General features: G+C 66.8%; 1 protein-coding gene across 1 annotated transcript; it reads left to right on the top strand.

Moving 5' to 3' along the window:
• Positions 1–7,097: 7,097 nt before the first annotated feature.
• Chmp6 (charged multivesicular body protein 6) lies at positions 7,098–12,560 on the top strand. The gene is made up of 8 exons (XM_070031615.1): positions 7,098–7,231; positions 9,274–9,383; positions 9,464–9,551; positions 9,845–9,931; positions 10,429–10,494; positions 10,601–10,681; positions 11,361–11,415; positions 11,792–12,560. The coding sequence occupies exons 1-8, from the start codon at positions 7,169–7,171 to the stop codon at positions 11,845–11,847; spliced, it is 606 nt and encodes a 201-aa protein (XP_069887716.1). The 5' UTR covers positions 7,098–7,168; the 3' UTR covers positions 11,848–12,560.
• The last annotated feature ends 5,711 nt before the right edge of the window (positions 12,561–18,271 follow it).

Here is an 18,271-nt window from a genome sequence, read left to right on the forward strand (position 1 = left end):
CCTACTACCACGCAGAAGGCCTTTCAGCTGCTGAGCCAGACACAGTCACACATTGAGCAGTCCCTTCGCACGGAAAACCCCAGGACAGTCCACAGAGAGGGGGGCATGGTTGCCAGAACCGGGGCGGGGAGGGGGCGGCACTGGCGACAGGTACAGGGCAGGGTATTTTTTTGCGGGGGATGATGATAAAGCTTGACTGCAGTCAGAGCTGGGACGGCGCATCATGAATGCACTCAATACCGCGCATTCGGAGGTTTTACGTTAACTGCGTGTCTGGCCCGGCTCCAATTGTTTTCAGTGTACAAAACGGCCATCCTGACGGCAGAGCCCACGGCTCCGGGGCCGGAGGGAGGCTCGACCTTCAGCATGAGTGAGGGAGGAGATGTCGGAGGTCATGGGAAGTGGCCCCTAGAAATCTCCAGGGGGCCGGGGGTAGAGCTGCCTTGGGGCGACTGTGTCCCGCGGGCTCTCCCCTGGTGGTGGGGCCGAGGCCCTTGCAGGACAGAACTCGGCCCAGTACTCTGCCCCTCGCCCTTCTACCCGCAGCCATGTAGACAGAGCCAGGGCCTGGACCGCCAAGAACTCACTGGAATTCTCCAGAATTTGCTTATCTATTACCCAGTCTTGGATGCTTTTTTAAAGCAGCATGGACAGATTCAGGAATTAGCCAGGAATAAGGGGCCAGGACTCTGGGATCCACATCCGGACCCCAGATGAGCTGTGCCCTGGGGACCCCAGCACCCTGCACACCGGCTCTGAAGAAGTCTCCGGATGAGCAGGCCTGGGGAGAGGAGCCTGGTCAGTGCCTGGCCACGAAGGTCAGCAAGCTGACCACCTGCTCCCCAGTTCTGAGCTGGGGTGACAGTTGGACTCCACATCCCCAGGACCTCACCACACCCGAGGCCAGGAGCCCAGAAGAAGCTGGCATCCAGCTGTCCCGGGGGAGGGAGGACGCCGCTGCGTCCCGAGGGACCAGCCTGGGGCACGGCTCGCAGTGGTCGCTGCCTGGCGCATTGCTGCAGCAAATGAGGGGAGACGGGGCCCGCGTGGGGTGTCTCAGCGCGGGCTGCACCCCATGTGTCCGGTGGCGGCCGCTCCCCAGTCTCAGGCAAGCCCAGCCTCCTCTTCCCCTTCCTCACGCATCAGACCACAGCCATGGTCTCTGCACCACCCCAGACACCGCGCTGTCCCTCAAGGGGCCTGCACCAGGCCCCTGCCAGCCCCCACCCCACCCACAGCCCCCCGTCCCTGCCGTGGAGATGTCAGCCCGCTTCTGGCATTACGCCGTTGCTCTGTGCGGTGCCTCCGTTTCCCCTGTGAGATGCGGGTGGCCTTGGTGTCCTCATAGGCTGGTGTGGGCCTGGCGTCTCCGCCAAGAATTGCTTTCACCACACCCCACCCACCCTGGCGCATGACTGAGGGGCTGCGTGCCCCGATGCCCCCCCCACCCCTCAGCCCAACCTCTGCCGCTGCCCAGGAAGACCACAGAGCCCCACGCCCATTTCCCCCTCCTGACCCCGTGGGGCACAGAAGAGCCACAAAAACCCACGCCAGGCTCTCCCAGCCGCGTGGCCCCCACCCCTGCTGGTGGGCAGATGCCTCTTCCTCAGAGCCCCCCCACCGCCGGCTGGGCATCGTCCGAGGGCCGAGCACTCGCCGCAGGACACCCATGATGGAAGCAGACTGCATCCGCGAGGGAAGAGGTCACTGCAGGAATGAATCCATGCATGGTGAGCAAGTGGAGGTGAAGGAGGGAGACTCCACCAAACCCGGGCAGGCCACCCGGTCCCACGGCTGGATTGTGGGACCCACTGCCCCGTGTGGCACATTAGAGATGGCGCAGGAGGAGCTGAGGGAGACCCCCTGGGTTGCTGCCAGGGCCAGGTCCCGCCAGGCGGCACGACCACTCGCTGCCTGTCCTACAGCGCCACCATGTGGTCACCAAGGGGGTTGCCGCTGCCCGCCACAGTCAGGGACATCCCACTGGGACAGGCTAGGGGACAGACCCCTGCAAGGGCAGATTCCAAGGAGCATCGCCACCTTGCACCCTCGCGGGTCGCTGTCCCCACTGCACAGCCTTCCGACCCTCCTGAGCCTCTCAGAGCATGGGGTGGCGAGTGGGCGGAAGTCATCTCCCCAGGAGGGCCCGCCAGCCGCGTCCAGGCTGAAGTTCCAGGACGGTGTATCCCGCTGGCTTCTCTGTGCGTCCCTGTTGTGGGCCCTGCACGACCCTGCCTGGCCCGGCTCCCAGTGGGTCTCAGGCAGAGCTGCACAACACCTGCCTCGCTGAGAGTCATCTAAAGATCATCCCAAAGGCCGGCGCCAGTGGCTCACTCCTGTCATCTTGGCTACTCAGGAGGCTGAGATCTGAGGAGCACAGTTTGAAGCCAGCATGGGCAGAAAACACTGAGGTTTTGTTTGTTTGGTCGTGGGGCTTGAACTCTGGGCCTGGCGCTGTCCCTCAGCTCTTCAGCTCAAGGCAAGCGCTCTACCACTTGAGCCACAGCACCACTAACAGTTTTCTGGTTTATTGGAGGTAAGGTCTCGGGGACTTTCCTGCCCGGGCTGGCTTTGAACCACAATCCTCAGATCTCAGCCTCCTGAGGAGCTAGGATTGGAGGCATGAGCTGCCAGCGCCAGGCTTACTGTGAGATTCTTACTACCAGAAAGCCAGAAGTGGATGGAACTGTGGCTCAAATGTCAGAGTGCTAGCCTTGCGTGAAAAAGCTAAGGGACAGTGCCCAGGTCCTGAGTTCAAGCCCCAGTACTGGCCCTAGAAAGAAGGGAGAAGGAAAGGAAAGCCTCAGACTGCAGCCAGTGATGGTACGAGAACGCAGTGCCCGAGGCGTGCCCGCCTGTGTTGGTCCTGAGCTCACGCTGAAGTCAGAACCCACTGGCTCACAATGACTGTCTCCGGGCGGAGGAGCGTGTAGGTGTATTTAGTCGGGGTGAGTGGTCTTGGAGTCGGGTGGATCTGAATCCTACCTGTTGTGTCCTAATGAAAGTTGGGAGTTGGATACCGACAGGGAGTGGCAGGTGGAAATCGAGGCAGGGGCAGGGTGATGCTTCTGCAAGCCAGGCAGCAAGGAGGGCAGCAGCGCTACCCGGAAACGAGCCGGGTGTGTGTGGCACCTCCCTGCCAGCAGCTGGGCCCCAGGAGCCGCCCCCTGCCCCCTGCCCCCCCCCCCAGCCTGGCAACGGTGGCTCCCGTCTGTAATCCCAGCTACTCAGGAGGCTGAGATCAGAGGATCACGGTTCAGAGCCAGCGCGCGCAGGAAATTTCAAGAGACTCATCTCTTATCCTCAGATCTCAGCCTCCTGAGTAGTTGGGATTACAGGCGTGAGCCCCCGGCGCCCGGCTTTTGTTACTGATTCTTTGTGACCTGTTCCTGCCCACTTGGACGATGCAGTTTGTCTCAGATGTGGACAGTACAGAAAGGTCATCCAGGAGTGGTCCCAGGAGATGGAGCTCCCAGGATGGAACTTGGGGGTTGTCGTGGAGAAAGCCAGTCTGCAGCTGGATGTGATAATGTGCCCCTCGATGCTGCGCACCACTAGAGGGCAGCAGGGGGAGGAGCAGGGCTGTGGGGCTCTCAGAACTCAGGGGTGGTGACTGGGGGCCCAGGGCGCCCCAGCTCTGTAGCCGTGGGCACTGGGGACCGGCGATGGGCAGCCCCGGGGGTAGGAGACGCCTTACTTCTCGGCTCTGCAGGGCTGGTGTCACCAGCTGGAACGCGGGAGGGAGCGTGGCGAGAGCATTTGGCAGGCCTCACCTGGTTGATTTCTTCAGGAAGATGGAACCCCAAACTCAGGACACCACACTCGCACTCACATCAGTGGGCTTGGACCTCCCTCCCGGTCACTGGCTGCCTCCCGCCAGCCGGAGGGCTTCTGGTCCCCCCAGAAGAACTCTGCAAGCCGATGTTGGTAGCGTCATGTCCTGGAGCCCCGGTGCACAGGGTAACAGCAGGGAACAGCTCCCAGCAGGCACAGAGGACTTCTGCAAAGGACTAAGTAGTGCTGGGTGTAGTAGCACAGGCCTGGAATTCAACCCCAGGGAGCCTGAAGCAGGAGCATCATGAATTCCAAGCCCGGACTGCGTAGCAAAACCTGTCTCAAAAGGGAGGGCGGAAAGCGGGCGCCGTGGCTCACGCCTACTACGCTAGCTGTTCAGGAAGTGGGGATCCAGGAAGGCATCCTTCAGAGCCAGCTGGGGCAGAAGAGTCTGAAAGACGACCATCTCCAAGCAGCCAGCAAAAACATAGGGTAGAGGCCTGGCTCAAATGGTAGAGCACCAGCCATGAGCTAAGAGAACAAGCTCCTGAGTTGAAGCCCTGGTTCCAGCCCAGAAAAAAGAGATGGGGGGCGGGGGGCAGGTAGGCAAAGCAACAAACAAAACCTCTTATGAATTTTGACATACTGGTCTCTGCCCCCTCCTCCTCACCCTCCTGCCTCTCATCTTTTGCTGTGTGTGTGTGTGTGTGTGTGCGCGCGTGCGCGCGTGTGCACATTTCCTTTTAAAAGAAACCATTCTTAGTTCATGGGCTGTACAAAAAATAGGTTCCAGGCTGTGGTTTGCCAAACCTAAGCTTACAGACAAGACTTTCGAGATGTGTCACCTCTATACTGGCAGAGCCCTGGGGAACGTGTGGAAGTGGATTCTGGAGTGTTAGGCAGAGGAGGCTGAAATAGAACCCCAGCTGGGCCTCCCCGGGTGTAGCCCTGACCTCCGGCTCATTCACCTGAGGGGCCGAAGCCGGGGTTCCAGGCTCCTGTGAGTCATGAGTGTGAGACCGGAGGCGTCCTCAGTGCTCCATCAAGAGTGCCCTGCACACACTGCAAAGACACACCCTTCACTAGGGCCTGAGAACCACACCGACAAGGCAAGTCCCTGCTGAGCTTCGTAGGCCAAAGTATGTGGGCTGGCATGCGTATGGAGCCATGGCTTCCAGTGGACAGGGGGTCCGGGCAGGAGAAGCCCTGCAGCGGGCCGCTGGGCAGCCTGCAGGACCCCTGGGAACACAGCCCATTGCTGTGCTGTGTACCCCAAGGGACAGAGATCAATCTTGAGGTCTGGTGGACTGATAGGGGCCTCTCAAGTTGTACCGTGATGGTCACGCGACGGGCCCAAAGCCCTGGGCCTCCAGGAAGCCCTGGACTGGAGGTGGGGCCGGAGAGCCACCACAGGCCACCCCCACAGGGCCCATGGGGGGGGGCTGGGCCGGGGAGGGAGGAGATGCACGAGCAGCTCGGGAAACCCAGATCTGGCTGGAAGTGGACTTTCACAGGTCCTGGAGACCAGAGCCAGATTTATGGGGCTCGGAGGACATGTGGAGCCTGGGCCCGTTGGACCCCCTTGGGGTGGGGCCCGCACCCCGTCCTGGAGCCAGCAACTTGATGTGTGACAGAGCAACCGCAGTCATCCTGAGGTGCGGAGCAGGGACCCCTTCCCGGGCAGGCATCCCCCGCCCCCCGCAGTCTCCTGGACCCCAGCAGCTGTCCTTCCCTGGTACCCCTGGCCAGGCCCCTGAGGGAGAAAGGCTTCTTCCAGGGAGAAGCTGGGGGCTGCGCCAGCCCTCCCAACCCTGGGCTGGTGGGGGGCTGGGGGACTTGAGGGGCTGGGAGACTGGGGGAGCTGGGGGGCTAGGGAATTTGGGGTGCTGGGGGATTTGGGGGGCTGGGGATTTGGGCTGCTGGGAGGGCTGGGGGGACTGGGGACTTGGGGAGCTGGGGCACTTGGGGTTCTGGGGGAGCTGGGGGATTTGGGGTTCTAGGGGAATGGGGGATTTGGGGAGCTGGGGGATTTGGGCGCTGAGGGGCTGGGGAACTGGGGGCTGCGGGATTTGGGGGGCTGGGGGGCCTGGAGGGCTGGGTAGCTGGGGGGCTGGGATGCCGGCCCTCCAGACCCTGAGCCGGAGGGAGGCTGAGGGTGCTGGGGGGATTGAGGTCTGGGGAACTTGGGGTGCTGGGGAGTGAACTGGGGACTGGGAGATTTGGGGCGCTGAGGGACTGGGGAACTGGGGGCTGGGGGATTTGGGGCGCTGAGGGGCTGGGGGATTTGGGGCGCTGAGGGGCTGGGGAATTGGGGGACTGGGGGACTTGGGGGACTGGGGCTCCGGCCCTCCCGACCCCGCGCCGGCGGCGGCAGGTGGCCAGCGAACACCTGCAGTTGTCAAACGCGAGTCCTGAACCGCAACGCCACCCATGTCAGCGCCCGCGGGAAACAGTGGTCAGCGCTCGGGGCGGAGGGGCGGGGCGGGGCGGGGCGGGAACCCGGGAAGGAGCGGAGGGGCGGGACCCGGAGCGGGGACGCTGGGCGGGGACGCTGGGCGGGGACCCGGGGCGGGGCGGGGACCCGGGACGGGGGGGGGGGGGGGGGACGCTGGGCGGAGACGCTGGGCGGGGCGGAGACGCTGGGCGGGGACGCTGGGCGGGGCGGAGACGCTGGGCGGAGACGCTGGGCGGGGACGCTGGGCGGGGACGCTGGGCGGGGACGCTGGGCGGGGACGCTGGGCGGAGACGCTGGGCGGGGCGGGGACGCTGGGCGGGGCGGAGACGCTGGGCGGGGACGCTGGGTGGGGCGGAGACGCTGGGCGGAGACGCTGGGCGGGGACGCTGGGCGGGGACGCTGGGCGGAGACGCTGGGCGGGACGGGGACGCTGGGCGGAGACGCTGGGCGGGGACGCTGGGCGGGGCGGGGACGCTGGGCGGGGCGGGGACGCTGGGCGGAGACGCTGGGCGGGGCGGGGACCCGGGGCGAGGCGGGGACGCTGGGCGGGGCGGGGACCCGGGGCGAGGCGGGGACGCTGGGCGGGGCGGGGACCCGGGACGGGGCGGAGACGCTGGGCGGAGACGCTGGGCGGGGCGGGGACCCGGGACGGGCCGGGGACGCTGGGCGGAGACGCTGGGCGGGGCGGAGACGCTGGGCGGGGCGGAGACGCTGGGCGGGGACCCGGGGCGGGGACGCTGGGCGGGGCGGGGACCCGGAGCGGGGACGCTGGGCGGGGACGCTGGGCGGGGACCCGGGGCGGGGCGCGCGGGTTCTGCCGGGTGCGCTTCGCGTTCTGCGGCGCGGGGCCCCGCGCGGCCGCCGTAGGGCGGGCCGGGTACGGTGGCCGCGGAGCGGCGGTGGCGGCGGCGGGGGCTCGGCCGGCCGCGCGGGGCCGCCATGGGCAACCTGTTCGGCCGCAAGAAGCAGAGCCGGGTCACCGAGCAGGACAAGGCCATCCTGGTGAGGAGGCGGGGGAAACAGGCGCAGGGAGCGCGCCCGGGGTCCCGCCGCCGCGTCCTGCGGGCCCGGCCCGTCCTGTGCGGGCGCCGGGGCCGGGGCCGGGCCGCGTCGGGGCTCGGGTCGTGGGGTCGCGGTCGCGAGCGCGAAGTGTGGCGGGGCGCGGCCTGGGGTAAAGAGCGGCTTCCGGGAAGGGCCGGGCGGGCCGCGGGCGCGCCCTCCGCGAGCCGCCGGGGTCCCCCCTTCCTCCCCCGCTGGCCGGGGCCCAGGGCCGCCGGGGTCCCCCCTTCCCCCCCGCTGGCCGGGCACCCGGGGCCGCCGGGGTCCCCCTCCTCCCCCCCGCTGGCCGGGGACCCAGGGCCGCCGGGGCTCCCGGCGAGGAGGGCCGTGGGCACGTTGGTGCCCGAAGCCCCGGGCGCGCCGCCCCCGGGCCCGAGCCTCTGCCCGCCGTGCGCCCGCGGCCCTCCGCCGCACTTCCGGGAACCCCCACTTCCGGGGGGCCCCCAGGGGCTGCCGGTGTCACGCCGCTCCGCTCCGGCCCATCCCGCCTGAGGCCCCTCCCCGAGGCACCGGAGCCGGGGCCTTGGCGACCTGGGGGCCCGAGCGGTGGCGGGAAGCCCGGCTTCCCTTGCGAGCAGGCGGCGCCGGGCACCGGGGACAGACTCGCAGCTGGCCCGGCCCAGGAGCCCGGCCGGGGAGGCAGTGCCTTCCAGCAGCCAGCCTCCGCTCCGCGCCGGCGGGGCCTTGACCGCGGCTGTCCTGGGGGGCGTTTCCCTGAGCGGTGAGCCCCGCCCGCCCCGCGCGCCCCCCGCGCCCCCCGCGCCCCGTGAACACCCTGTGCCCCGCGCGCCCCGTGAGCCCCCCGCGCCCCGTGAACACCCTGTGCCCCGCGCGCCCCGTGAACACCCTGTGCCCCGCGCGCCCCGTGAGCCCCCCGCGCCCCGTGAACACCCTGTGCCCCGCGCGCCCCGTGAACACCCTGTGCCCCGCGCGCCCCGTGAGCCCCCCGCGCCCCGTGAACACCCTGTGCCCCGCGCGCCCCGTGAGCCCCCCGCGCCCCGTGAACACCCTGTGCCCCGCGCACCCCGTGAGCCCCCCGCGCCCCGTGAACACCCTGTGCCCCGCGCGCCCCGTGAGCCCCCTGTGCCCCGCGCGCCCCGTGAGCCCCCCGCGCCCCGTGAGCCCCCTGTGCCCCGCGCGCCCCGTGAACACCCTGTGCCCCGCGCGCCCCGTGAGCCCCCCGCGCCCCGTGAACACCCTGTGCCCCGTGAGCCCCCCGCGCGCCCCGTGAACACCCTGTGCCCTGCGCGCCCCCTGTGTCCTCTGTGCCCCCTGTGCCCCGCGCGCCCTGCGCGCCCCCTGTGTCCTCTGTGCCCCCTGTGCCCCGCGCGCCCCGGCTCTTCGCAGCAGCATCAGGAGTGATCACCTTTCGGCCGAAGCGAAGCGGCCTGAGCCGGGAAGCGTGGCCACGGTTGGCAGTGTGGCCTGCACCTCGTTTCTGGGCAGCACGGGGTTGGGAGGTTGATGGAGGGTCCTGCCACCCCAGGCCGTCTGCTCCGTCCTGGCAGAGGGCTGGAGGCGGGGAAGCGAAGCCCACGTTGAAACCCTGAGGCAGTGGCTGTGGCGGCCCTCTCCCCGGCCCTCTCCCCGGTCCTAGTGCGGGGAAGGCAGAGGCAAGAGGATCACAAGTTTGAGGCTGGCTCAACCAGTGAGGCCCCAACCTAAACGAAAAGGGGGTTCAGGAGGGGAGGTAGCGCGGGCTGGCGAGCCGCGTGCTCTCGGTGTGCGACCTTCCCAGCGACCGGGAGCTGGCCACTCACCTGCCCTCAGCATCACCGTCTACAGCCAGGGTCCCCCCACCCCCACCCCTGGGCCCCGATGGGGAGCGGAACCATTTCCAGTGAGGGAACATTTCCCGAGGTTGCGCGAGCCTCCTGGGGAGCAGCTCCGGCCTCCGCGCTCCTACCCGAGCCCTGGCAGCCTGACACGGCCCCCGCCTGGCCAGGGCCGGCGCGGGCGCCGACGGCCGCTCTCGCTCTCGGCAGCAACTGAAGCAGCAGCGTGACAAGCTGCGGCAGTACCAGAAGCGGGTCACGCAGCAGCTGGAGAGGGAGCGGGCCCTGGCGCGGCAGCTGCTGCGGGATGGCCGGAAGGAGTGAGTGGGGCGGGCACGCGGGCCTCCCCGGGGCGGGCCGTCCCGGGAGGGCACCCCGTCACCTCCGGCCTCCCCTGCAGACGGGCCAAGCTGCTGCTCAAGAAGAAGCGGTACCGGGAGCAGCTCCTAGACCGAGCGGAGAACCAGATCAGCAGCCTGGAGGCCATGGTAGGCAGGCCAGGCCTCAGCCAGGAGCCCCGAGCCTCCAGGGGTCGGGCAGGTTGGCTCTGGCAGGAGGGAGGGCCAAGGACTGGCGGCCCCTGGGTCATGGAGGCAGGTCAGAGGCCAGCACCCCTGGGGCTGGGCTCCCTGCCTGCTGGTTCACGCTGCTGTGTCTGCCGGCAGCCCCTCAGCCCTCCAGCCCCCAAGGGTGGCGGGCAGGGGTGCCAGCAGCCCTCAGCAAGATGCCCGGCCCTCTGCCCTGTGGCAGGCAGGGACCGCAGCCCCACCCCTCCCCTCAGGTGCAGAGCATCGAGTTCACGCAGATCGAGATGAAGGTGATGGAGGGCCTGCAGGTGGGGAACGAGTGTCTCAACAAGATGCACCAGGTGGGTCCCGCCAGCACTGGGCACCCCTTCCGCAGCGGGCCGGGGGCACGGCGTCATGCGCGTGCAGGGCTCAAGGTGCCCGCCAGGAGCTCGCACCAGGCATGGCGTGCATTTGGCCCAGTCCAGGAGGCGGCTCAGGGACGAAAGGCACGGCTGGGGCAGCGAGAGGTGTGGGTGGAGGAGGGTGAAGCCCGCGCCCCTGAGCTGGCCAGGGTGCTGGGGGGGGGGGCTGCGTGGGCACTCGAGAATGGAGGCGCCGTGTGAAACCCGGAGCCGAGGAAGCTCTCCACTGCTGCTGTGTCTGCGCGTGGCTGTCAGGGTTGTCTTGGGCACGGGAGGTCTGGCAGCCAGCGCCTGTGCGGGGCAGGCCCCGCCGAGCGGAAGAGACACGCGCTGTGTCTTGTGCCTGGCGCCACTGAGGCCAGAAGGGCTGGGCCGTGCAGTCCTGGCGTGGAGCCTGCCCTTGGACTCACGGCTTCCACGCCTCGTCCTCACAGGTGATGTCCATAGAGGAAGTGGAGCGGATCCTGGACGAGACCCAGGAGGCTGTGGAGTACCAGCGGGTAGGTGTCGCTGCGGCTGGCCCCCACCTGCAGCCCGCGCCGCCGGTATGGCTGCCCCCTCCCCTGGGCCCGACGTGACAGGCCTTCCCCCGGCTCCTCTCTGCAGCAAATCGATGAGCTGCTGGCGGGGAGCTTCACGCAGGAGGACGAGGACGCCATCCTGGAGGAGCTGGACGCCATCACTCAGGTACTGCGCCCCGGACCGGACACAGCACAGTCACGGTGCCAGACCTCCCGGCCGGCCTCCGCCTGCACTGTGTCCAAACGTTTTACTCCAGCCCAGAGTCTTGCTTTTGCACCTGAGGACCTCCCTAGAGTGACTTGGCCTGGGCTGGCAGCTAGAGAAGCCAGGGGAGGCGCAGGTGTGAGCGCCCCCCCTCCCCCGTCCCGGAGCCTGGCAGCGGTGGGGCCTGTGTCTGCCCGCCGCCCACTACCCAGCTTTCCTGCCTTGCCCATCAGTCCTGGGCTGCCTTGCCTCCCTCCCTGGTGTCTGCTGTCTCTGGCGCGCGTCAGGCCTCTGCGCTGCCCCTACGGCCCGCCGCCAGCTCAGCATGTGCCCCGGAGCCACCTGAGGACCCAGGCGTTTGGGCCTGGCGGGCGGGGAACGGTGCTTTGAGGTGTGTAACCTCCCGTCTGTGCGGCCCAGGAGCCCGCAGGCAGGCAGGCAGGCGGGCTGGCCCGGAGACAAGGGGCGCAGGGTGACAGAGGCCCCCCCCTTCCCCCCCTCCCGGTGCTGCCGTGGCATGTGGGCTCGAGTCTCTGCTGGCCGGGCTGGAGCAGGAAGACCGCCCCCTGCAGCCAGGCCCCCGAGCCAGGCTGGGGAGGAGGCGGGGCTGGCCTTACTGCCTTCCTTTGGCTTCTTGCAGGAACAAATAGAGCTGCCGGATGTTCCCTCGGAGCCCCTTCCAGAAATAAACCCAGGTACCTCAGGGCCATGTCTTTTTGAGTGTTGGGGCCACACAAGCTTCCTGGATGGGGGAGGATCAGTCCCGAAGGCTCCCGGGTGGCTTGGGCCACGGCCTTACATGGCCTTAGGTGCAGCGTTCACCTCGCCGGGCACAGCCTGGGGTCACATGGTGAGAGCCGAGCTGCTCACAACACACGGCTCACCAGGGCTGAGCCAGGGCCTGCCAGGCCAGGACTGGACCCCGCCGCCGGCCTCTGCCTCGGGCCTCCACCGGGCCTCCATTCACTCACCATAATTTCCATGCTTGCTCCCGGAGCTCTGCCCCCAGCATGGGCGCGTGGGGGGAGCGGCGGGGGCCTTGTGTATCACACTGTTCTCCTTCCTCCACAGAGAAAGTGTCTGTCCGAGCCAAGTCCAAGCAGCCAGAACTGGTGGCCGCCTCATAACGGGACTCTTAGCCGCACTGGCAGGGTTTGAGGCCTGCCCACGGGGGCTTGGCCGTGCAGTGGCGCCGAGGGCTCGGGAGGCCGCCCGGGCGGGCTGCTGGGGGCAGCGACAGGTCCAGACAGCTCCATGGCGGTCCGTCCCTCGGCCTCACGGCCCAGCGGCCCCGCCCCGCGCTCCGGGCCCAGCCCGCATGGCTCACACTCTCTTCCGTAGGGAAGGATGCCGTGGGGCCTGGGCCTTCGCTTCCTCTGTGGTCTTTGCTGCTCACAGAGCTGGCGGGCGAAGGCGCCCACCTTCCTCGGTGTCCTGATGTCCTCCGCGTCCCCGCAGGCTGGACACGGAGGCGCGGAGAGCGGTTCCCGGGCTTCCCGGGCTCTCGGCCCCCACCTCCCAAGGCTGACCCTGCCACATGCAGGACTCGAGGAGCCCTTTCCTCGCGCCGCACTCGCGCCACCCAGAGGAAGGACGGCCCACGCGCGGTGTGGGACTGTGCTCCCGTTCCCGGAGCCCCCGAGCCCCGCGGCGGCCGCTGGGCCCCGGCCAGGACAGTGGCCCAGCGCCTGGACGGGACTCCTCCGGCCAGCCCTCACAGGCCTGTGAGCAGCAGAGGCTCCCAGGCCTCACGCACTTTTGGGGGCCTGCCAGAAGCAGGGCACCCCTTCCCCCACCCCACGCAGGCCGGCCCCTGTATTAAAGTTGGCCCTGCACGGTCTGCTGCCTCACCGATGGCGCCTCAGCATGGGGGGGAGGGGGGGAGGGGAGGGGAGGGGGGGCCGCCCTGCTCAGGCGCCACACCTGGGAGGGGTGGGAGGGGTGGAGCTGCGGCCCCCCGCGGCCCTGGCCCCGCAGCTCACCTGGGCCCACACCTGTGCCATCCTAATTCATGCAGAACGGGTGGCTGGCAGGCAGGGCTGCAAAGTGCCAGGCCTGAGTGTGGCTCATGCCAGGGGGCACGGGGCACTGCCGGCCTCCAGGAGCCGGGACATCACCGTACACACCCAGCAGCCACTGAGACCTTAGCATCAGCCCCCCCCCCGCCAGGCATGGACCCGCCCTCACGGTCCCCGGGGGAGGTGGGCAGTTAGGAGCTGTTCCCCAGAGAGGGGGGCTCAGCCCCAAGCAAGGCACCCGCATCGCGTCCGACCCTAGCCAGATGGGGCTACGGGAGGCACCCTCACCCGGGCCGAGGGACGGCCATGTCCCCAACCGAGCCGCTCTGCCCTGGCGCCCCAGAGCCGGGCATGGGGCCCGGCCTTTCCTGCCTGTCAGCAGTGCCCGGTGCTGTCCCCAGCTCGGCCTGGTGCCTTGCGCCCTGGTGGACAAGGGCCTGGCGTGGTGCCCGCAGCTCACATCCAGCGCAGCCCAGTCCTGCCGGGGTGGGGTGGGGCTGCAGGGAGGTGCCCATGGGGGGCACTGCTCAGGGGGACAGCCACTCAGACGGCCAGGGGAGCCTCGCAGGGCCTGGGCAGGCCGGTGAGTGGGAGCGCGGCCGCGGCGGTGCGGTGCGGTGGGGGTGCCTGGCCCCGTGCGTGTGCCCCGGCACGGAGCGGGTGCTGGGGCACGCTGCAGTGTTTGGGGCTGGGCAAGGGTGGCCGAACCCCAGGGGCACTCTGCCTGGCCGTCTGCCGGCCACACAGCCAGGCTGTTCAGGGGCCTTGGCCGGCGCAGGCCCACGCTGACCGAGCCACTCGAGGGCCGCTCAGGCCCCGGGGTGGTCACCACTGGCTCCGCCCCTGGCAGGGCTGCCCCGGTGCTCACCTGGACACAAGCCCGGCCCGCAGCGCAGGCCCAGTTTGCCTCAGCCCCGGAGGGGCTTCTAGGAGGGGTGGGGGCCCAGCCAGCCGGCCCCTAGGGAAGGGCGCTGTCATGACTACCTGGGGCTTCCAGGACACAGCCCTGGTGTGGGTATGGGTAGCACTGGGGGACCCCAAACCCTGCCACACCCCTTGTGCCCTTCAAGTCTCCCCTGACTGGAGGACAAGGACTGCGTTCCCTGCCGCCCCTCAGCCCTCCATCCTGAGGACCTGAGACACCCGTGGACAGGGCCGCGTGCTGGGTGCCGGCGTGTCGTCCAGTGCCCTGTCACGCCTGGGTGTCCCAGGACGCCCCCGAGCCGGGCTCCCCGAACGTCTGGCCGGCGCAGGGCGGGCAGCGGCCAGGGAAGCTCAGGTGGTTGGTGGCGGCGGCCGCGGGGCAGGCCCGGGCAGTGCCAGCGCCGGCCTCGGGCCTCTGCGTGGTTCTTGCTGAGCGAGGGGCTTGTGCGTGCAGGACTGTCCTGCTGAAGCCACGTCTCCAGCCCTTTTTGCTCTCTTCTCCCACTGGTGTCGGCCCAGGCCTGGCTGTCCAGGCGCCTCCAGTGGGGAGTGGGCGTGAGCCGCCCTGGCCCGCTTATCTTTGAGAGGAGAACTCTAGCTTTTTTCTTTTCTTTTTCAGTCATAGGCCTGAACTCGGCCTGGCGCTGTCCCTCAGCTCTCCAGCTCAAGGCTAACCCCCTGCCACTTAAGCCACAGTGCCACTTCTGGCTTTTTCTGCTTATGTGGTGCTGAAGAATCGAATCCAGGGCCTCATGCATACAAGGCAAGCACTACCACAGAGCCACCTTCCCAGCCCAAGAACTCTGGCTTTGTTCCAGGGCTGGCCTTGAGCTGCAATCCTGGTCTCTGCTCCTGAGTAGCTAGGACCACAGGTGTGTGTCCGTGTGCCAGCGAGTTCAGAACCCTCGCCGTCTCAGGAAGCCCTACGCCTCTCCAGCACGTTCCCCGTCCCACGCCCTTCCAGCCCTCAGCAGTGCTCAGGGCTCACGGACTCGTTCTGTCCCCAGATTCGATGTGTGGTCCAATCTACCAGTGCTGCTAATGGCCCAGGAACACTCCTGTGCACACCATGTGTGTGTACATTCACAAGCCTGGTGGGCATGGGTGTTTCCCATCTGGTTACTATGGAAGATGCTGACATAGATGTATGCACGCTGTCCCTCAGCTCTTCAGCTCAAGGCTAGCGCTCTACCACTTGAGCCACAGCGTCACTTCCCGTTTTCTGGTGGTTTACTGGAGATAAGAGTTTCATGGACTTTCCTGCCCAGGCTGGCTTTGAACTGTGATCCTCAGATCTCAGCCTCCTGAGTAGCTAGGATGATAGGCGTGAGCCACTGGTGCCAGGTTTACTTAATTTTTTTGTGTATCTATACCCTGCTGTCTCATTTATTAAAAATATAATTCTCAGGCTGGGAAGGTGGCTCAGTGGTAGAGCGCTTGCCTTGCCTGCATGAGGCCCTGGGTTTGATTCCTCAGCATCACATAAGCAGAAAAAGCCGGGAGTGGCACTGTGGCTCAAGTGGTAGGGAAGTGCCCAGGCCCAGAGTTCAGGCCCCATGACCAACCAAAAAAGAAAAAAAAGAAAAATAGCTCAGTCTGCCGGAGCACTGGTGGCTCATACCTGTCATCCTAGCTACTTAGGAGGCTGAGATCTGAGGATCACGGTTCAAAGCCAGCCCAGACAAGAAAGTCCATGAGACTATCTCCAGTTAACTACCAGAAAACCAGAAGTGGCACTCTAACCCAAGTGGGAGAATGCTATTCTTGAGCACAAAGAGACTCAGGGACAGCACCCAGGCCCTGAGTTCAAGACCCACAACGGACAAAAGGCTTAGTCAAAAGCTGGATGGCGGTGAACACCAGTGATTCCAGCTACAGGGAGAAGTAACAGGTGACAGGATCAAGATTACACTCTGGCCCTTGAGAAAGATGAGATCCTACATGCAAAATAGAGCATTAAAGGGCTGCGAGCAGGCCCACGTGGTATGACACCTGCCTAGTGAATGTGAAGCCATGAGTGCCAAGACACACATACACACACACACACACACACACACACACAGAGCCCCAGACCTGTCACTACCACTAAGTTGTATGTCATCACACAATTAAATGCTACTCTGCAATAAAAAAGAATGCACAGCCACGTGGATGAATCTGGAAGGCTTTGCAGCCAGACCCACCACAAAAAAGTGTCCTGTGATGCCATTGATAGGAGCCCCGAGAAGAGAGAAAATGCATCCTGGGTGAGAGGAGGCTGGAATCTGTGGCGCAGGGGCGCTGTGTGGTCCTGGGTGGTTTTCCATGTCTTGTTTTGGATGGAGGCAACATGGATGCGTCCTAGTGCCAAAACTTTTTGAGCTAATGCTTTTTAGAAAAAAAAAAACAAACCTGCAGTTCTTTCCCCCACTGACATTTTCAATTCAGTCTGTGTCTAGGCTGCACTCTTTCCTGTGCACAGCCTCATCCTCATGCAGCTCTGTAGGAAGTTCATCAGGGAGTCTCCAGCTTTGCCTTCTCCCTTGAATCTCCATGGGAAGTTTAGGAAGAACCTATCAGCCGAGACAGGGATTAAGCAGGATGGAGCCTGCAGACCCAGGAGCACAGCATTGTTTGTATAGGTCGTCTGTAATTTCTCTCAACAGAGCTGATCCTTTTTCAGACTATATGTCTGGTGGCTCTGGGACAGAACCTAGGCCCTCATGCGTGTGGGCAAACTATCGCTGGCTACATTGGAGCCTAGCTGTGCGCTTTTTTTTGTTGGTGGCACTGAAGTGAAGGGTGAGGTCTCAGAGGAAACTCGAGGACCGTGCGGCCACGGGGCTGGGCATGCCACCCTGGCACATCCAGGTGGCACCGCCAGGCTGTGAGCCATGTGTTGTGGGTGGCTGTGCCGTGCTCAGCTGCGGGTCCTGGCTCTGTGCCCTCTGGGAAGCTGGTGTCCAAGGAAGGTCCTGGCTCACACAACGTCAGCAAGGAGCAACTGAACCACTAGCGCAGAATCCTTAAAAGCAAAACAAATGCTTAAAATCAGTTGTTGTAGGTTAGTGCATCATCTGCAGTTGTTTGTCTTCTGAGAGTAGCTAGTGTGCGGGGGCTTTATGGTAGTGTATGCGTGCTGTACCCCCCACCCCCACACACATAAAGCTCAAGCTCAGGGAAGCAGAATCCCCAAGGGCCTGGCAGGCACCAGAGTGGTGGGGTAGCTGGCAGGGCAGAGACCCTGGCTTTATTGTCTCTTTCTTCAAGCAGCTTTGCCTCACGTGGAGCTCAATGTCAGGACTACCAGCCATCGCAGACAGCTAACCCAGTAGACTAAGACCCTGTCCATCCAGCAAAGAGAGCCATGGAAAGGTACCTGGGTCTAGAAAGCACATGCTTGCCTACGCATGTGAAGCCTAGGAAAGAGAAAAGGATTCCCGGCCCAGCACCAGCACCAGCACCCAGCTCGGGTCCCGGGCGTCCATTCCTCCCCCCCCCCCCCCCCGCCCCTGCTCAGCACCCAGCTCGGGTCCCTGCGCCCATCCCCCCCACCCCTGCTCAGCACCCAGCTCGGGTCCCCGGCGCCCATCCCCCCCGCCCCTGCTCAGCACCCAGCTCGGGTCCCCGGCGCCCATCCCCCCCTGCTCAGCACCCAGCTCGGGTCCCTGCGCCCATCCCCCCCCGCCCCTGCTCAGCACCCAGCTCGGGTCCCCGGCGCCCATCCCCCCCTGCTCAGCACCCAGCTCGGGTCCCTGCGCCCATCCCCCCCCCGCCCCTGCTCAGCACCCAGCTCGGGTCCCTGCGCCCATCCCCCCCCTGCTCAGCACCCAGCTCGGGTCCCGGCGCCCATCCCCCCCTGCTCAGCACCCAGCTCGGGTCCCGGCGCCCATCCCCCCCACCCCTGCTCAGCACCCAGCTCGGGTCCCTGCGCCCATCCCCCCCACCCCTGCTCAGCACCCAGCTCGGGTCCCCCGCGCCCATCCCCCCCACCCCTGCTCAGCACCCAGCTCGGGTCCCTGCGCCCATCCCCCCCACCCCTGCTCAGCACCCAGCTTGGGTCCCTGCGCCCATCCCCCCCCCGCCCCTGCTCAGCACCCAGCTCGGGTCCCTGCGCCCATCCCCCCCCTGCTCAGCACCCAGCTCGGGTCCCCGGCGCCCATCCCCCCCTGCTCAGCACCCAGCTCGGGTCCCTGCGCCCATCCCCCCCCGCCCCTGCTCAGCACCCAGCTCGGGTCCCCGGCGCCCATCCCCCCCTGCTCAGCACCCAGCTCGGGTCCCCGGCGCCCATCCCCCCCTGCTCAGCACCCAGCTCGGGTCCCTGCGCCCATCCCCCCCTGCTCAGCACCCAGCTCGGGTCCCCGGCGCCCATCCCCCCCTGCTCAGCACCCAGCTTGGGTCCCTGCGCCCATCCCCCCCCCGCCCCTGCTCAGCACCCAGCTCGGGTCCCTGCGCCCATCCCCCCCCCGCCCCTGCTCAGCACCCAGCTCGGGTCCCCGGCGCCCATCCCCCCCTGCTCAGCACCCAGCTCGGGTCCCTGCGCCCATCCCCCCCTGCTCAGCACCCAGCTCGGGTCCCTGGCGCCCCCTGAACGCCCCAGTCAAATGTCTTGAACTGCGATGGCGCTCGG

This window comes from Dipodomys merriami, unplaced genomic scaffold, assembly GCF_024711535.1.
Source record: "Dipodomys merriami isolate MVZ:Mamm:240054 unplaced genomic scaffold, mDipMer1.0.p SCAF_202, whole genome shotgun sequence".
In the NCBI taxonomy this organism is placed as follows: domain Eukaryota; kingdom Metazoa; phylum Chordata; class Mammalia; order Rodentia; family Heteromyidae; genus Dipodomys; species Dipodomys merriami.

Coding starts and splice junctions, on each gene's coding strand:
- Chmp6 (XM_070031615.1), top strand. CDS start 7,169: ATGGGCAACCTGTTCGGCCGCAAGAAGCAGAGCCGGGTCACCGAGCAG. Junction 9,552..9,844: donor TCAGCAGCCTGGAGGCCATG/GTAGGCAGGCCA, acceptor CCCTCCCCTCAG/GTGCAGAGCATCGAGTTCAC. Junction 10,682..11,360: donor AGCTGGACGCCATCACTCAG/GTACTGCGCCCC, acceptor GGCTTCTTGCAG/GAACAAATAGAGCTGCCGGA.